This window comes from Manis pentadactyla, chromosome 1 (assembly GCF_030020395.1).
Source record: "Manis pentadactyla isolate mManPen7 chromosome 1, mManPen7.hap1, whole genome shotgun sequence".
In the NCBI taxonomy this organism is placed as follows: domain Eukaryota; kingdom Metazoa; phylum Chordata; class Mammalia; order Pholidota; family Manidae; genus Manis; species Manis pentadactyla.
Genome location: NC_080019.1, coordinates 175,344,141 through 175,361,736, shown reverse-complemented (window position 1 = coordinate 175,361,736; position 17,596 = coordinate 175,344,141). Strand labels below are relative to the sequence as shown.

The 17,596-nt window shown below is 35.1% G+C and overlaps 1 protein-coding gene across 6 annotated transcripts in view; it reads left to right on the top strand.

The window, feature by feature from the left end:
* GSK3B (glycogen synthase kinase 3 beta) overlaps nt 1-17,596 on the top strand; it is a 229,100-nt gene that overhangs the window by 204,682 nt on the left and 6,822 nt on the right. For 3 of the 6 annotated variants that reach the window (XM_057503018.1, XM_036883495.2, XM_036883496.2), the window contains one exon: nt 11,068-11,166. The exons of 2 other annotated variants lie outside the window; for them this stretch is intronic. In XM_057503018.1, the coding sequence (XP_057359001.1) occupies nt 11,068-11,166 (99 nt within the window). Of the gene's footprint in view, nt 1-11,067; nt 11,167-15,141; nt 15,192-17,596 lie in introns of all 6 variants that reach the window. One more of the 6 variants, XM_036883498.2, reaches the window with a different exon arrangement.

Sequence of the window (17,596 nt, the reverse complement as noted above, 5' to 3'; positions counted from 1 at the left end):
GAGTTCTTTCTGTGCATCTTTTACATCTGTGTCTTTGTAATCAATATAGCTGTTTTTAAAACTATCATGGATTTTTAGTTACTTCACTTGAATTTTCTATATGAAGCACTTTTTTAATCTATATGAGGCTGCCATTGGAAATTCTACAAATACCCACTTACATAACATAACGTTTTTTATTCTTTTCTACTGTGGACATATGTTTATTATCTGCACAATGTAACTGTTTACTGGATTGCTTCTTAAAATGGTCTCTAAAATTTAGGCTTTTGTTTACCATGACATCTAGCACTTGCAAATGTGGAGTGTTGGTATAAAAACTACTAAATTAAGTTTAAATTTCTTTATCACTTCTGTCAGGTGACCTTAAAATTTCTCAAACCAGGATTGATTGGGGATTTTTCACACTGTCTTCTCCAAGGACTGACTTTCTCAAAATAAACAAATCAAGAAAGCACCTTTTCTAGTGAGAACTTGGTGGAAATCCAAATACAACGTATTTATGATAGATACATTTTGGAAAATAATTCTTATATTCAGATATATTTGGCACATACTCTTCATCATATGTGTGCACTTGTACATGTTGATCATCACTGAAATATACCTTAAGCCTTTTATTTGATCAGATTTAAAAATGCAGTTTTCAGTTTCACTGTTCACATGCACCATTTTTGAAGGAATTACATTTGATTCTTTAGTCACTGGCTAATAGCTTTCCATTATTACTAAAGAATATAAAATTTTAAAATAGCTAAATTGGTTGTTCCATGAATTTCTAAGCTTCTTTAACAAAGGAGATAAAATTTATATAAAGCGAACCATTTTAAAGTAAACCTGCGGCATTTAGTATACTCAACAATGTTCTTTAACCACCACCTCAGTCAAGTTTCCCAAAACACTTCCGATGCTTCTACAGGAAACTCCAGACCATTAACCATCAGCCCTTGTCAACCCCTTTGCCAACTCCTGACAGCCACCAAGTCTGCCTTCTGTCTCTATGGATTTACCTATTCTGGATATTTCACATAAATGAAATCATGTAATATATTACCTTTTCTGTCTGGTTTCTTTAACTTAGTGTAGTATTTTCAAGTTTCATCCATGTAGCATGTGTCAACAATTTATTCTTTTTTATGGCTAACATTCCACTGTATTGTGTCTTAATCTGTGCAGGCTGCCATAACAAAATACCATAGTCTAGGTGGCTTAAACAACAAACATTGATTTCTCACAGTTCTGGAGGTTGGGAAGTCCAAGGTCAAGGTGCCGTAGATTTGGTGTCTGATGAGAGCCCACTTCCTGGTTTGTAGATGGCCGCCTTCTTACTGTATCCTTATCTGATAGAAAGAGATCACCTCTCTTGTGTGTCTTCTTATCCTACCATTAATCCCATTGATGAAGGCTCTGCCCTCATGACCAGATTACTCCCAAAGGCCTCATCTCAAAATACCATCACACTGGGGACTAGGGCTTCAGCATATAAATTTTAGAAGGACATAGACATTTAGTTTATAGCATACGGATATATGCTACATTTGGTTTATCCATTCATCTGTGGTGGACATTTGGCTCTTTCTGCCTTTTGGCTATTTTGAATCATGCTGCTGTGACCATTTGCGTGCAAGTATTTGTTTGAATGCTTATTTTCAGTTCTTTGGGTTTTGCTGAGTTACATGATAATTCTGTTTAATTTTTTGAGGAACCAGCAAACTGTTTTCCACAATGGTTTGCACATTGTACATTCCCACCAGCAATGTACAAGGGTTCCAGTTTTCCACATCCTCAACAGTACTTATCTTCCCCCCCACCTTTTTTAATGCTAATTATAGTGGGTGTAAAGTGGTATCTCATTGTGTTTCTAAGGTTGTTGCAATATAATGAATCAGGACTTAGTAAGTGCTATATACCTATTAATAAATTACACTCATAAGACAGATTAATATGAAAGTACATAGACTTAGATTTTGGAATATGGTCCTCAAAATATTGGAAGGGCTTTTGTGAATGGGCTGTTTTCATACTGTTAATTAATAGAATTAACTAACTTGAATATCCTTAGAAGCCTCTTAAGTTATGATACTTGAGCTTTGACACAAGGCCTTGTTAAAGTAAAGAAAAAGCACAATTTAAAAAGAATAAGTAATTTAGTTCAAACTTTATATGTGTACATTTACAAGTTTTTAAAAAGGAAGATCATTTTATTTTGATATTTTAAATGATTATATTTGCTCAGAATATCAAACAAATGTAGTTCTGTGTGTGTCTGAATGTGTAGATATCTTTGAGGATTTGAAGAGTATGTGTATATTTGGATGTGGTATGTGTAGACACAGTGTGCAATTTCTGCAGCTGTCAGTGTTTATATGATTATGTAGTTATCAATGAAAAGGATGTATATTGAGTCTTAATATCTATTCAAATGGACCCGATAAATATATCCTTGAAATTTTCATGAAACTAAATGTATTAAATTGAAAGTGCCATCATTTTGAGATACAGCCCACCTGTTTTTAAGTATTGAAATGCTCTGTCTTAGCAACCGTTCTGAAACTGGGCTGTGATCACCTGTAGTGCTTTCTCCCTGTCCATCTAGACCACTACTGAGACAGGGACCTTGGGTGTAGTCAGAGTAGGGTGAGGGCCTCCGGAAAAAGCAAGGCAGGATATTTACAGTCAAAGCAATATAACAATGTGCAAAGAAGTCCCTATCAAAACTCTGTGTTAAGCATTTTGCAAAATCAAGGTCACACTAATTCTCTAGAGTAAAGATACCAGACTAGGAATATAGACATCTTCAGTGAGATCAGTTAAAGCTCAAAGGCCAGGAACACTTTGGCCTGGAATGTTTGAATGTTCCACAAGTAAAGAAGGGTATGTCATGATAACCTGTGACCACTGTAAACAGCCCTAGCAAACAGACAACAACCCAGCCCACCTTGGGGGCAGGGCAGGTAGTAAAAGTCCACACTCTAAGCCCTTTATCAGTTCCCAAAAATTCTCAACTGCCTATAAATCCCCTAGACAATGCACCAGCCCAGACTCTTGTCCCCTCCTGGTGCAAGCCAAGAGCTCTGTCCTCTCACTGTATGTCTCAATGAAAGCCTCTCCCTGGCTCTCCTACCTTGGGTGTTTGCTAAGTTCATTCTTCGACTCCACAAACAAGAACCCCGGCATCACTACTATACTACAGCTGTCCAGGGAAAAGGTTTTACTTGATGTCATTCTGTTTGATCTTCTATATTCTGATTTTGGAGCAATATTTCCAGATGATCTTCTTTATTACTAAGGCAAAGATGTAATTGTTGTGCAGATGTTACTGCACAATATTAACATTAGCTAATAGCAATTAATGGATGACAGAATAAAGCTGGGTAATACAAGAACTTGAAGGAGAGCCAATCCCCCAGTTGGTTGTATAGCTAGAGTCCAGCAATAGGGGACATGGTGAGGGGAGGGGGGCGTTAATGAGTATCTGCTGCTACAGGCAGAATAAAACTCTCTTCCATCCTTGCAACAGATTTTCAGTGCAGAGAAGTCTAAGTTAATTCACCCAAGTGAAGTAATCCCTGATTTGCATATAGTGTGTGCTCAGTGAATATTTATGTGACTTGAAATAAACTGTTAATTCATGCAACCAGTATTTATTGGGCATTTCTAGTGTTCTCTTTGAGTTGTTACTGTTTCTTAATTTGTAAGATAAACTTACCATATAAACACAGATATAAAGATTAAACACTTGAGTAAAATATAGTGCTGTATTTTAAAGTAAAGCTTACAGTAAATCTAACTGCAATATGATGTTTGCTATTATGCCATCCCTAAATGGTAGTTAGCATTACTTTAATATAATTGAAACAAGCATTTCTATGACCAACTAGATGAAGAAGAGAGATGAACAGATGTGGGACAGAAAACTCTCAGATCCTTCTGATCTAACTACAGAAACTATCAGACCTCTCATTTTTCTGGCACTGGGGCTTCAGTGTTATATGATCCCTGACTGGTAATATTATTTGCATCCAGACATTGGAAACCAGGACAAACCATGGGCCCACCCTCTTTCCTCCAGTCATTGGATCTCAAAGGTTGTACATACCAGACCTTGGGAAGCATGTAGAATCAGGAAATCCCAACAGGGATCCAGATCTTTATTCACTAATTCCTTGCCTATTCCAAGGTTGGAATATATTGGAAAATAGGTTATTCTGTATGTTTAAAGTGAGTCTCCAGCTAAACCCACTACCCACTTCCCCAATACCAGTTATCTACCCAATTTGTGTGAAAGTTTACCAGATAAAATTATTTTAGCAAGCATTGGTCTCCTGTGGACATCAGACAGGATGGGGGTTGGGCATGGGTAAGTAAAGATGATTAACTATTTACATTAATGTGATTTAGTTTGAAGAGTTTACTGCCCTATGGCTTATAGCTAGACTGAGAGAATGGTAGCTTTGTGGGGAGAAAAGGAGGAATGGTGGCATATTGGATAGGCCAGAAGAAGGGAAAACTGCTTAAATGAGAGTTAAAATAGGATATTTGCAGCAGTCGGCGAGCAGCATGCAAGGTGGTCTTGGGACACACGAACAAGAGTATCTGGACATGAGGAAAGCAGTGATGAAATGGAAAAGGGGTTTCAGAAAGCAAGTTTAAAAAAAAGGACAGTGAAAGGAAAAGTAAGAGAAAACAAGGAAAGGAAAAAGGATCAGAGAAGGAATTTTTAAAGACTATAGGAATGTGTTAGAGAACAGGAAATGATGAGAATGGGGGATTGAGGACAAGTTGGGAATGGACAACAAAAGCAAGTGTTCTAGAAACCCAGTTCATTGAAGGGTTATACTTCATTTGAAAGCAGTGAATTACTTTAAAAATTCATTGTAAACTCATTATATATGATAATTTGGAGGTTCCATGATCTTTGTAGCAATGAATTTTAAACCAATTTTCCTGTTATAAAATAATGGTACACATAAACATGTTCAGCCCACTTGCTTATCTCCCTTTCTATGTCCTGGGCATTTTCTTACAGCTTGCATTATCCTCAGCCACATTTAAAGAGGGCATGATATTTCAACCACATGAGGTGATGAGGTATCTTCTGATACTGTCCTCAAATAACTATAAATTCTGAGCTGGGGCTTTTTGTTTTTTAGAGTTATTATAATTTATAATAGCAATGATAAGTTTACATAAGATAGGAATTCTTTATATATAGGTATGAATCAAATCATAAAATGAAACTCAGACTGCTCTAAATTACAGTGCCCTCCAATTTTTAAAAAACTGAACTGTAAGCCTTTTATGTGGCTATCTCTGTCTTTTGTGTCCTTGTGAATGAACATGGTTATAGAAAGTCTTTATAAGACAATGGACCTGAGGAAATTTGGTTATACATAAATGGGTCATTCTGGTAAATAAATGAGAGGTGGAGCTGTTCATACTTATCAAAGGAATTGATGTCAGAATTATTCTTTAATATTTTACAAATAATCTAGAATAATAAATTTTCTAGGTGAGCAAGCCTTACTGTTTTAGGCACTGAAATGCTAACCCAGTGAAAACACACTGCTGGGGGAGCTTGAGAAAATTCATGAATGAGCTAAAAGGCATGTAAGATTTAGCAGGTAGCCCAAGTGCTAATGACAGATAATGTTGACTGTATCCAAGATTTTGGAATCTAAATGATGAATTATGTATGAGAATTTTTGTATGTATGTATGAGAGATTACAACTCTGCTGCTTTGGCCATACTGTTGAAAAGAATGTGGAATGGTGTTGGGACAATCAATCAAAACTAAGATCTTAAAGTTCTGTGTGTACTTGGGACATATACTCTTCCAAGAAACCAGAACATTAATGATATATTATATATAACCAAAGCAATAAAGGTATGCAGTATTGCAAACAAAAGAAAGTCAGGACTAAAGTCTACCTCCCAATCTCTAACTAGCTGTAACCTTGGGCAAGGCAATATTTCTGAGTTTCCTCATTTTAAAAAGGTGAGGTAGCTACAATAAAGAATGACAGTTCCAGCTTTAAATTTCTGATTATAAAAATGAATTGACTCCAGAAAGACAAAAAGTGAAAGCCAAAACAGAGGCCAAGATAGAGTAAGATACATAAAATCATGGTATACATGTATTAAAGAAAAACACAGAGGGATTCCTCCAGAATTCAAAATAACAGCATTATTTTAAAATGCCCTAAAAGGTTATTTTTAGTTGGATAAAAGAACTTATAGTAATGTTTTATTTTTTATACTCTATCGACAATGGAGTTTAAGATATTTAGTTTTAAGGTTATTAAGGCTTATTTTTTTTAGTCACCAGTACTTCAAAAATACTGATACTTTGCTAGATAACTTATAAAATATATTGCAACTATAAATGTAGTACACTAAATGCATTCAGATATTTTTGGGTGACTGGTATAAATTGTGATTTATACCCCTTAGGCAGTTCCAAGGCAAAGTTGTCATGGTTTTCTGTAGATATCATGTGGTCCTCACATGAAATATCACCAAGCAGTAGTACTAAGCCTTGCAATAATCTGCTGTTTGCCTGATCTTCTAATTAGTATTCATTTAATTTTAGGATGTAGTTTGGAACATGGTCAAGGATATCCTGGGCACTTTGAAATTGTTAGGAGGGGAGAGAAGGAGTTATAAGTATCCAAAAAAAGCAGTTACTAGATTTTAGTAAAATATGAGATCAAGGTGCAACATCATAACATTTCAATTACTGCTCCAAAAAAGTACACAAATGAAATGGGCACACCATCGATAAATCATTTAATCTTTCTTGTAGTGGAGAGAAATATCATTTTAACTATATGGACAACTGCTGGCAATTTTCCTATATACAGAAGTAGCCTGATACACACATGAGGACATCAGATTACTTTTAGAAGAAAAAAAAGTCTGCCTCATTTAATGACTCCTTTCTGGGGATCTGCAGGTTAAGCTCCTTCAAAGCTAACAAAGGAAGAAGATTCCACTCTACCCAATGACTGGTGTTTTATTATGTCACTATACAAGTATGTCTAATCAACAGAAGGGTTGACTTCTTCACTCTGGCTAACACATTGCTGCTCTCAAATTTTTCCTGTTTTCACAATACACAATTTGAACAAACATATATACCCTCCCCACTCCTCTCTGCATCCCACTCCAAAAAAAAAAAAATAGGACAGTTTCTTACCTGCTCTTCCTTATTACTAATTTTGGAAATCTTATATTTGGAAGAATAGAAACTTTAGACTAAGGGAAACTTCAGGTTTTCTCAACTAGATTTAGATTTTGTTTTGTTTTACTGTTTTTTAGAAAGATTGCTTATCAGACAGATATGGTTGAGTTCATTCAGTTTGTCTTTTCGTGGGGATTTTTTGTCAGTAGTCTGCAGTATAAGCAACAGTGCAGCAAAATTTAGTTAAATGAATCTGGTTAACCCTTGGTTGATTGATATCTACTTTGGTTGGTTACTGATAATTGTTTTTAAATTCATTTTGCTTTTCTTTAAATTGTACATCAAAATGTTTGGTTATGGAGTAGATAATGATTGATACACCATCAAAATATTCCTAATATTTTTGGGTAAACTACTATGTGTTTTTTTTTCATGAATAGTTTCATGGCATCTGCAGTTGCTTGAAGAAATCCTTATCACACATCAACTTCCCTGAAGCCTCTGGACCCTGTTGCCGTGTTGTTTTGAGCCACATCTCTGAGGCAGCATGGTCTCTCCTGTACTTCCCACCTCACACTTCTCCACAGCTGGCCTCACTTCAGTATTCTGTACATTCTTGTTCCCTAATTATCTCCCTACTCTCAAGCCTGGCCCACATCTCCAGTAAATAAATACTACATTACTTTTCATTTTCAATTCTTCTAACTCCTTCTTCTGTGCCTTTAGGAATGCATGCACTCTCCCTGATCCTGAAAAGTTCTATTGCTTTGCTATTTCTATCCTCCAAAATGTCATCCTTTTTTTGCATTCTTTCACCACCATTTGTATCCATACTCATTGCCTTTACTTCCTTACTGTTCATTGTCATGGATAGACAGGGAGATTGGGATTATGTAGTAATTGTTACAAGCAAGAAATTGTTACAAGCCATTTTGAACTTGTGATAGCCACAAAGAAGTGCCCATAGCCTCCCGCCACAAAAGGGACAAACTACAGAACACGACCATAGCAAGAGTACAAGGATACTTCCTCATTCACAGGCAAAAGCTATAATTAGCAAGCTGTCTGAAGTTGAGAAGAGCTAATAGATGGAAAGCAGTGGACCTTAAGGAATGCCTGTTATTTAAGGAAGATAAGGAGGACAATGGCATAGAGAGGTTGGAGAGAGGTAGAACTCTAATTGTCCAGTTCAGAATTCCTTAGCTCTTAGGATGTTTGACTCAAAAAGGGTTCATAAAATCCTTCCCCCAGCCTCCCGCCACCCCACACTCACTGGCAACTTTATAAGAACCTAATCTTTTTCATTGTTTTGTGAACTTTACTTTCTCCTGTGTCTTCAGATGTGGCAAAGCCTTCAGGGTCTCATAGCTTTTCCTTTTCTTGCCTCTTTATTTTCTTCACTTTTCCCCTTCTTTTCTTTCGGTAATCACCCCTCTCTCCTTACCCAAGGCCAAAATGACTGATTATTACCTAGGGATAAAGAGGATTGCTGTTTTTAAGCCCGGCGCGCGTGCGTGCGTGCATGTGTGTGTGTGTGTGTGTGTAAATACATATTTATATATATATGAAAAACAAAAGCACCATGTTCCCTCAACTGAGCACACAAAAAGATAGGTGATTTGATAAAAACGACTAAATGAATCGGAGAAAATGGGTGGCATGGTAAGTAAAGTGACCACAGACCACTGATAATCCAGTTTATTTTAAAGTTTATCTTATAAGTAGCTTTGTCAAAATATCTTATATTAAACCTCTGACCATCTTTTCCTTTTTAAGATTTTCTTTTAGATGTTGGGCATTTAGTCATAGAGCTCTCTTAATTTAAAAATGCTCCTATCCTGAGTAGGTTGAATACCTTTCTTGCCAGCTTGTGCAGTTGTCCTTCCATTTTCTATTTCTGTAGATGAAAGACAATTACTTTTTCTCTGTTTGTCCTGGGACCTAACACTGTTTCATGCTTAGTGTTTTTACATGGATGGGAGTCTAGATGGGCAGATGAATAGATGGATTTTAAAGAAGCCTTTCTGTTTTAGCAGATTTTAATCTTACTTGGGATGGCAAATCTGACTTTTTTAGGTTAATGATAGTAACTGCCCCATCCTGCTCTAATTTTATTCCTAGAGCCATAAAGTCATCAGCCATGGTAATTGGGATTCTCTTGCTTTCCTAGGTACAAGATTGTAGGTTAAAATTGAACTGACTTGAAATAAAACATTAGAATCTTCCTATTCCTCAGTGAGAACCAAAACAGTTATTAATAAGCCGATGATGAGAAAACAGCATGTCTTCAAACCTAATCATCAGGGTGGTGGTTTTCCAGCTGTTTTCCCAGAGAAGCTCACACCAGATGCCTACATGTACAAGCACACCACCACTTCTTACTGTCCACATCATTAGATCCAATATCATTTTTAAATTATTTTGTAATAAAGTTCACAAAACAATTAAAAAGATTCCCAGTCTTTTCTTTTAAGAGGAAAAGATACAAATAAACTTCTCTTCGTTTTAAGCTTTTCCTCCCATTCATTTTTCACGAATCTTGATGTCTGCTTGTTGTTTCTTTTTACCAGAATCTGGGATCATTTAGTTTCTAATTTATTTCAAAATTTAAATACTTAGATACCAAACTGACAAGTCAGTATTAAGAGGGGCTTTACACCAAATAAAACTTTTAAGCTACTGCATTAAAACATACTTCCTTTGCTTAGGGGCTGGATAGAGAGACACATGGGGAGTGACTACTTAAAGGTTTCCTTTTGTGGTGATGAGAATGTTTTGAAACTAGATAGAGGTGATGGTTGTACAACATTGTAAATGTACTAAATACCATTAAATTATATGCTTTAAAATGGTTAATTTTGTGTTACATGAATTTTACTGTGATTTTTTTCAATCTCCTTTTTTTATTCTGTGCCATATCTGAATTGTCACAATGTATGCTGTAGTTCAGAGAATAATGTCTTCCTGTAGTTATACGATCATATACTTGTTCCTTCAAATTGTGATTATTAGAGTGAAATGAACACTTGCTGATTAACTGCTAGAATAACAAGAATAAACCACGGTTAACCAGGGAAGACTGGGAGAACAGTCATCTTACCTAAAGCTCACACCAGGTGCTTACATGTACAAGTTCACCACCACTTCTTACTGTCCACATCATTAGATCCAATATCATTTTAAAATTATTTCCTAATGCTCATATACAGAACTGGGGTCTTTAAAAAAAAAGTCTGTGTACAGTTGATGGAAACTTTCCACACGCAAGTAAAAAGCCTATTTAAAATTTATAGAAAGAACAATCTTAACTGAGTTAAAAAGCTCAATAGAATTGAATAAAGACATTCTTATCTTTAATAGAAGCAATAAGACTTTAAAACTATTTTTGTTAAATCCTTTTTCCACTAGTGTTTTGGATAGACCTTATCTGCCATTGGCTTATAAACAGGTAGCTTGGTCTGCACATGCAGTTACTCATGCAGACACACAGATACTACAGTCATGTTCTCTTTTCTGTGACATCACCACTCGATTCCTGCAATCAAATATTGTCAAACAGCATGGGAAAACCTAGTATATTTAAGTTAATGAAAGATGAAAATACCTTATTAATATGCTTATTCTCAAACTTTTAAACAACATCTTTCTCCAAGACATCTTTAGTCCTCAGACATATTTTAATTTTCATACATAGTACCTTTGTTAAGGTTCACATTTCTGTAGCCTTTCTCTTGATTATAGTTTCAGATGTAGTTTTATCATATATTTTTTTTCTGTTAAACCAGTATTTTAATGTAGTATCCGATGTTTGTTGTTACTAATAAAGTAGTATCACATTCAAACTTAAGTGGGCTCTAATGTATATGTCTTACCTTTTCTTTAGAGCTGTCAAGTAATCCACCTCTAGCTACTATCCTTATTCCTCCTCATGCTCGGATCCAAGCAGCTGCTTCCACCCCTACAAATGCCACAGCAGCCTCAGGTGAGAACACTTAAGTTTCTTCTATAAAAAACATAGTTTTTTATAAAAGACAAGATTACCTCCATTTTATTTTATTTGGTGCATTTGAACATTAACACCTCCAAGAATCAAAAACATAGCACAGCCAAATGAATAAATGTAAGTAAAATAGTTCTATACTTCTAAAAAGCACAAAACAAAAGGATCACATAAATACTTTACATATAAGGTATAAATATCTTATTATAATGTTAAATTCTTTTACCTTAGTTGTTATTTTAAAAGGCTTTCCATATGATTTCTTGATTAATATATATCAAAGGAGATGCTTACAGCAGAAAACAACCTATATAAATGTAATGTTATTGAAGATAATTCATTTTAGTTCCATCACCCTGAATGTAAGTTATATTAGTATACTGGAGAGGCAGATTTTCAAGAATAGTTATAAAATACAGATTGGCATAATTTAATCATTTGAAAGAGCTAAAACTGCAATGCAGACACCCTAAAGTAAGATCTAATCAGAATGTGACTAGATACTGTCTATCCAAATAAAAAAACATACACCCACTTGGTCTCCCAGGTGTACTGCTGGCCTATGGAGCCTGATTTAATGAGAATGACTATCAATACAGATATTCTGAAAACACCCAACCCCTGACTGAATTGAAGGTCCTCTGAAGAATGGCTGGATGCTGTATAAAATGAAGTTAAAAATACAATAATACAGTTGGGCTCAGAACTTGGTGTGCTTTTTTTTCCCTACAAAAAGTAGATGTCAGGAGCTGGCTCCTTTTTCATTAAATTATCTATTATATTGATCTGAGTTGGCTCAGACCCATTTTTGCCTAAGGGCATTTGTACTGCAGGAGATAAAATCATTCGTTAATAATTCTTAGCATACAATAGTAAGGTCAAAATCCATCTCCTGTTACCTGACAGAGTTGTTTGTTCCTGTCCAATCTTAGTCTTCTAGAACATTGCAAATACTGAAAACATTCATATCCTGCCTTCATTCCAGAAAAAAATCTAGAAAGAAGGGTCTGTCTGCTAGTTGTGGTTCCATCAGCGTATGCTACCACGAGAAAGTCATTTGAAGTTAGTTTTACTAGCGTCTTAATAATTTTCTAAATTTGTAAGTGATGGCAGTTCTCTCCTAGAGTAATGTAAAAAGCAAACATGTACTGGAATATGCTTTAAATATATTAAATGTAAAAATAGTTTCTTTTTAACTATGAAAACAGAATTGCTTAGATGAGCTGTTACAGAACTCAATAAATCACTGGCTTAGGCTAGTTTGATTCTTCAAAACATGAAATAGGCCCTAACTCTGAACTAACTCATTTACTTGTTGAGCTAGTTTCCAGGAGTTTTATTAGAATTTCTTTACACTATGAAATGAGAATTATGACTAGTAACTTTTGACTAATTTTAAATGATTTTCTTAATGTGAAACAGTAAATAGTTAATGTAAACTAAGGTTTTGGAGCAAATTGTCTGCCCAGTAGGAGCCTAGTGTGACCTAATTTTTATGTTGCTTTGATACAGGTTACAGCAGTTGCCAAAAAATATTTCATTGCTATATATGTATATATTTATGCTTATGGGTGTTGAAATCAAATTTCAACATAAATACTGGAACTGATGTTAGACTGATCCTGAGAGTTTACTTTGATGTAGAAGTAAATCAGAATATGAGGAATTTAATAGAGGAATGGTAGGCTGAGGGCAGAGCTTAAATTAAAGAAACACATGCCTTGATCATTTTAAGTTACTAGTTATCAAAGAGAATTTCACATATGCTCTGAGTTTCCTAGTGGCTAAGGTAAATAAATAAATGTTATCTGTTAAAATTGCCCATTGTTCACTAGATTAAAAGCACACAGTGGCTTAGGGGAAGTACACTGTTTCTGGCCCTGAGAAGTATTTCTCCCTAGGACCTTGAATTTGGTACTGTAAGAAATACATTAAATGAAGTTGTCATCACCATTCCAACAATAAATATAGTAGTGAGTTTCACATTGATACTTTTTGAAATGTCCCTGAGTGTAAGCCAAAGGCATAACACCACAGTATAACTAAAGGAAAATAGTTTCCTTTGGAGCCAAAGTTGTGAGAGCTAAGTATGTCTCCAAACATACCCAAGGAAATGCTGATATAGGTGAAGGGATTGACTGACATTAGCAGCTGCCTGTATTTAATAAATAAATGTTTATGTGTATATTTATTTTAAATAAGAATTTGGTCTGATATATTCTTTAATAGAATTTAATAGAACTATACATACTCTCTGTTGTCTCTCTTAGCTTCAATTTCTTTATCCATAAAACAGGAATTGTAAATATCTACTGCATAGAGTTGTGAGATGTTAAGATGTAAAGTATGTAAAGTGCTTATTAGCTAGTGTTGTATTCAAAGTTCAGGTAGTAACTGTAGGTGAACTGATTTCCAAGGTGACCTCTTGGAAAGCTTTATTATATATATTAATGAGACCCAACAAAGTCCATACTTTTTATTCACTAATCCCACTGTAAGGATCTTAAATTCAGGATACATCTGACAGAAGAAAAGAAGCTACCATGTTCAGAGATATGAATAGGAATAATTATATGACAACAAAAAGGAGAACCAATCTGATATGAATGGTCAACACTAGAAAATTCTTCCAGTACATTATGGAATCTCCATTTTTATGTAACCATAAAAAAACAATGATTATGAAGTTTATAGACATGTGGAAATACCAGTCTTAATTTATGTGGAGAAAATCTAAAATTCTTATGTTCCATGTTGTAACTGCTAAAATGCGTGGTATGCATGTGGAAAGGGACAAGAGAAATATGCAAATAGAAGAGTAGTGCTAAATTAGTGGGTATGGATGCTGATTTTGTTTTCCTCAAAAACTTTCACATTCTTTTTAAATTTTCTTCAGAACACCTCAGTGTCTGGGAGATTTAGATTATATAGAATAATAAATCCTGATAAATTGTAGTTTTTTAATTAAAAAATATGAACCACTTTAGAGATCATCTGGTCCAGTGCCAGATGAATTAAGTGTGAGATGTGGTAGGAATTTCAACTAGAGAAATTTTCTCTGTCTGTTGTATATCAGTCTTCTGAGTAAGTTTTCTTTCAGTGCAATGGTTCTATTAAAACAAATTTGAAAACTGCTCACCTCTCTCATTATTGCAGTTCACCTCTCTCATTATTTACTGAGAACTAGTCATCTATCCCATGTTTATGCATACGAGTAATGAACAATGGAAACTCATTATTACTGTGAGAACAAACATATCCCATCTTTTTATCACTCTGTGAGAAAGTTTATCCTTTTTTTCATCCTGACATTTGTCCCCTTACACTTCCACTCAACATCCCTACTCTGGGGTTATAAACAGCCAACCCAATCCTTACATGCAAAAGTCCTTCAAATTTTAATGATATCTAATGTGCCCTTTACACTAATGAAATTCTAAATCCTAATCCTGAATATGTTCTTAAGTGTCAGGCTGTTGGGTTTTCCATACTATTATAATGTCATCTGCATATTTCATAAACATGGATTTTTTTTACCTCTATCCAAGCAATTGAGTAGAGGTAGGGCCTACTAGAGATTTTTTTGCCTTTGTCTAACTCAGTTACTGATAAAATAAATTAAATGGGATTAGCCACGGTTTATGAGAGATTATTCTTATGGTGGTCTCTGAGTGATTCGTTACTCTTTTCATTCTTTGCTTAGTTATAGACCAACATACTCATTTATATAATAATGTTAAGAAAAACCTTTTAAAATGCTTTGCCGTTGTCAAGAAAAACTTTCAGTATTTTTCCATCAAAAACTTTATCAAAGATGGAAATTAAACTGTTTCTATTTTAGCATTTGTTTCTTGGACTGTAGATTCTGGGTTTAAAGACATTTAAAATGTGTAGATTAGCCCTCACCTTCCTTAGGCTACATTTTGTTTATTAGGACTTTTGTTATATCCTTTCCAGGTTGAAAACCCTTCTAACAGAAAAGGGAATCATGATAGGAGTTGGACAAGGTCTGTCATTTCTTCTTAACTGGTCAGGGGGCTTAAATTTCCTTGGTCTTGATTTGAAACCTTTTGCTATTATTACCTTATTCAAACCAAATCTGGCCTGTTCTTAAGAGGTTCACGTTGTTTTCTATTCTTTTTAGAAATGTGCCCTTCTACTTAAACTTATATATTCTTAAAATTTTGAGCTCATAAGAGAAAACCTTTTTAGTTGGTTTCTTTGGTTCTTTTCTCCCTTTACTCGGCACTGAGATTATTTGCAATTGCTTGATCAGAATTTGGGTGGGGGCTTAAATATATTTTTGTTTTACATATTTTGTTTTATGTTTTTGTTTTACATATTTATATTTTCTATTTATTGTCAGTTATTAGCCCCTTTTGAAGACTCTGGCCACAAAAATCATACCTATTTGTTCCCTGAACTTTTGAAATCCATTTTTCTAAAGTCATTGTGCACATTTAACCAGGGCCATGGTCCCCTTTTCCTTACTATAAAATAGTTGGTGGTTATTTTTACCCCAGAATTCCTTTCATCTTTTACATCACCAACCAGTTCTTTCTAGTTGGGCAGAATTAACCCCAAAATAGTATCTCCCATTGTTTATTTGTTTCCACTGATTTTGAGAGAATGAAATGTGAAATTAAGTCAGTGTTTTTGTCAAATGCTTACTTTCCTAAAATAACAATCACCATCCCTTCATCCTCTCCCCAAGCACTATCATCCTTTTCCTCTATGCCACTTTTACAGTGTTCATTGGGAAAGTTGTAGTCATATCCTATCTAGTTGTAGAATCTACAGTGTATGCCCTCAGGTGTTCCTCCTCCTAGCTCTGACCTCTCAGGCTTCTCTTTATCTTAACCCAAATGTATGTGGAATTTCATAAAAGTATAAAGCTTTAAAAATAAAATAGGGATTTTTCTCTGTTAAAACATGTATATTTATTTTAGAAAATAAAAATCTCCCATATTCTCAACTCTAAAAGTAGTCAAAGGTAACATTATTCTGTATTTTGGACTATGTATTATAATGGGAGACACATGGTTTTTGTTTTTTAAATGGGCTTATGCTATTTTGGGGGGTGGGATGTATGAATATATAGTATTAAACTGGTATTCTAAGACTGTACCATTAATTTATTTAACTAATCCCTTTCTTTTGGATATTTGGGTTGTGTCCCACCCTTTAGAAGTGTTAGGGGGGCATTGTTTATTTTCCTCAGTTCTTGTCCCTACCTCAACAAAGAATTGAAGGGCAAAGACACAGCAGTGAAGCAAAGTAGAAGTTTTATTTTAAGTTATCTAAAGAGGAAAAAGTACAGGAGACCTCAGAGAGAAAGTGCACTCTGAGAGAAAGGAGAGTGTGGGCTACCTCAGAGAGAGAGATGTGCACTGAAAGATTGGGAAAAAGTCGAAGTTATGCACTTACGAAGTGCGGGCAACCTCAGAGAGAATTGCACACTGAAAGGTTGAGGGTTCCCCCTTTTAAGGATTTTTCAGGAATGTGATAAAGGGCTAGGGGTGTGGACTTGTTATGTGATATCAATATGTTTGTCTTTGATGAGACATTAAGTTTCTTATCAGTCCTTCATTTAATTCTGCAAAATATGCTTAACACAAGAAATTTACTGCTCTGGTTCCCTTCCAGGATAGCAACTTCCTGGTCTGGGAGCATATCAATCAAGACTGCTTGCCTGGCCCACAAGGTGGGCTGAGTTATTATCTGTTTGCTAAAAAAAATATGTAAAGAATCTTACTTCTTAACTTCTTGGGTTTTAAAATGCAGTTTTAGCTTTAGGATGGAATTCTTTCCTGTCTTTATTATGCTGATTATAGGTGGGCCTTTTAGCAGGTTAAAGTAAATCTTACAATGAATGGTCTAATCTACACAATGAAGACATGGGCTGTGCTCAGATACTTTTCTTTATCTGGGGCATATTCAAACATTCCAGGCCAAGTTGCTCCTGACCTTTTGAGCTTTAACTGATTAACTGATTAACTCTGAGTCTTTTCTGGGTTTCTAGTTTTAACTGGTTAACTTTTTGAGTCCCTTGTAGTGGGGCTTTACTGGCCTTAATTCTCTCTCCACCCTACTAATATCTATTTTCCTGCCTAACAGTAGAATTGCTGACTCAAAAGATACAAATAATTAAATTTTCTATACATATTGTCCAACTGCCTTCCAGAAAGCTTGTCTCAGTTGTACTGTCCACTGGCAGTGCACATATTTTTCCATTTCTCCATCACCTTAACATAGCCAGCTCAGAGTGGAGGTGGGGGTGGTGTGACATCTGTGTGCATACTTGTATATTTTTAGGAGTTACCAATTTGGTGACTAAAGAACGTGGGTGTCTTCATCATATACAGTGCTATACCCATTTCTCCTATTGGCTCTGTGTTTAAAGTATGGACTT